Source organism: Parus major, unplaced genomic scaffold, assembly GCF_001522545.3.
Source record: "Parus major isolate Abel unplaced genomic scaffold, Parus_major1.1 Scaffold335, whole genome shotgun sequence".
Classification (NCBI taxonomy): domain Eukaryota; kingdom Metazoa; phylum Chordata; class Aves; order Passeriformes; family Paridae; genus Parus; species Parus major.
In genome coordinates, this window is record NW_015379282.1 from 17665 (window position 1) to 19359 (window position 1695).

At 40.2% G+C, this 1695-nt stretch overlaps 1 protein-coding gene across 1 annotated transcript in view; it reads right to left on the minus strand.

The window, feature by feature from the left end:
* Nucleotides 1-1606: 1606 nt before the first annotated feature.
* Nucleotides 1607-1695, minus strand: part of PIP4K2B (phosphatidylinositol-5-phosphate 4-kinase type 2 beta) — an 8674-nt gene continuing 8585 nt past the window's right edge. The window contains exon 5 of the mRNA XM_033511537.1: nt 1607-1624. Coding sequence (XP_033367428.1) covers nt 1607-1624 — 18 coding nt within the window. The remainder of the gene's footprint in view (nt 1625-1695) is intronic.

Consider the following 1695-nt stretch of genomic DNA (forward strand, 5'->3'; position numbering starts at 1 on the left):
TTTTTAATTCCTAATTAGCAGTAAACTTAAGTGCTTATTAAGAGAAAAGCAACCAAAATAATGCCCACAAAATGAAGCTCCAAGTCCTCCCTATTTTCTTTTTGTTGTTTTTTCTTTGTTTATGTGGTTTTTTTTGGGTTGTGGCTTTTCCAGCTCCACAGGGGCAGCAGAAAACAGCCACAAATTAAAAAAAAATCCCTCAAATCCTCAAATTAGGGATCAGGATCCTTAATTTTTCACCTTTTCCCAAATTCTATTTACAGTGCACCCTCAGGGTGGGGGGCTCTGATTTTAGCCCCCCTCAAGGTGGGGGATTCAGGAATGGGAAATAGGGAGGGGAGAGGGGGGGGGATGAAAAACAAATCAAAACCAAATAAAAACACTTAAAAAATACTTAAAAATCCGCCCCCCTCCCAAGCCCCAGATTGAGAATCAAAGGGTTAATTTAAGGGAATTACCAGGATGTGATGAGCACCAGTTTTCTGTGAAAAAAGACCAAAATTCCACACAGCAAAAACTTCTTTGAGCACAGGACAGACGCTCCCCAAACAAAGGCATGTGTGAAAAAACAGTTCCAAGGCAGATTAAGCAACTGTGTGATTCAACTGCAGAGAGGATTTGTTCAAAACTCCTAAATCCTGCTTGAAGAGAGAAAGGAAATTAAAAATAAAAATGAAAAAAAAAATAAAAGAACAGAATGATAAATCCCAAAAAAGAAAGGAAGAACCAGAAGTTGTGTAACTTGTGCAGCAGCAGAGCGAACAAAACCCACGGCGAGCCTGCCCAGCTCGGCTGTGGGAAGGGTTCAAAGCGTTCTGGAGATAAAACAGGAGGATTTCAGTCGCTCCAATCAGTCCCAAAAATCCTTCACGGGGAGGAGGGGGCTGGAAGAAGAGAAGTCTTTGCACCATTTCCACTCCTGGAGGGTCGCTGAGAGGGGCTCAGCCCGATTCCAAGTGTGCAAGTGACATTCCAGCAGGAATCCCACCAAAAACCAAGCCAGGAACCTCTGCCAGGACACAGATTCTCAAGTACCTGTTGCAGGTGGGGTGGGGGAAGGAAGACTGAATAATTAATTAGCTAATTAACACTGGCAGGACTGTGATGGTGACCTCAGAGCCATTCCCCACTGAGGGAATGACCAAAAAATCTTATCTTAAAGGTATAAAAATGCCTTTTTTTAATGGTTTTTTTTCTTTTAATATTTCTTTCAATCTTCAGAGCTGGCCAATTGAAATCACCCCAGGTCCGAGCACATCGTGAGCTGAGGTTGGTCAATGCCTCTCTCACTTCTCACACTGATTGTTTTTTAGGAGTTACACCTCTTTTCTTAATTATTATTATTTTTTTAGAGATCATCTTTGGTAGATGTTCATTTCCCTCATCTTTCTCGTAAATCAAGTGCAGTTACAAAAAAAGGTTTGTGGCTTTTTTTTTTTTTTGTTGTTGTCGTTGGTTTTGTTTTTTTTTCTGTGTGTGTTTTTTTCCTTTTGTTACTTAAATTAACCAAAAAAAAAAATATAAAGTGTCCCAAGTCTGAATTTACCTAAAAATTCAGCGAACTCCTCCTTTTTATCAGTTATATTCCCATCCTTGAAATGGTGAGCTATTTTCCTTCCAATTCCTACCGAGAGGGAAATAAAAGGGTGGGGTGGGGTTGATCGGTTTGGGTGTGGTTTTTGTTTGTTTTTTTTT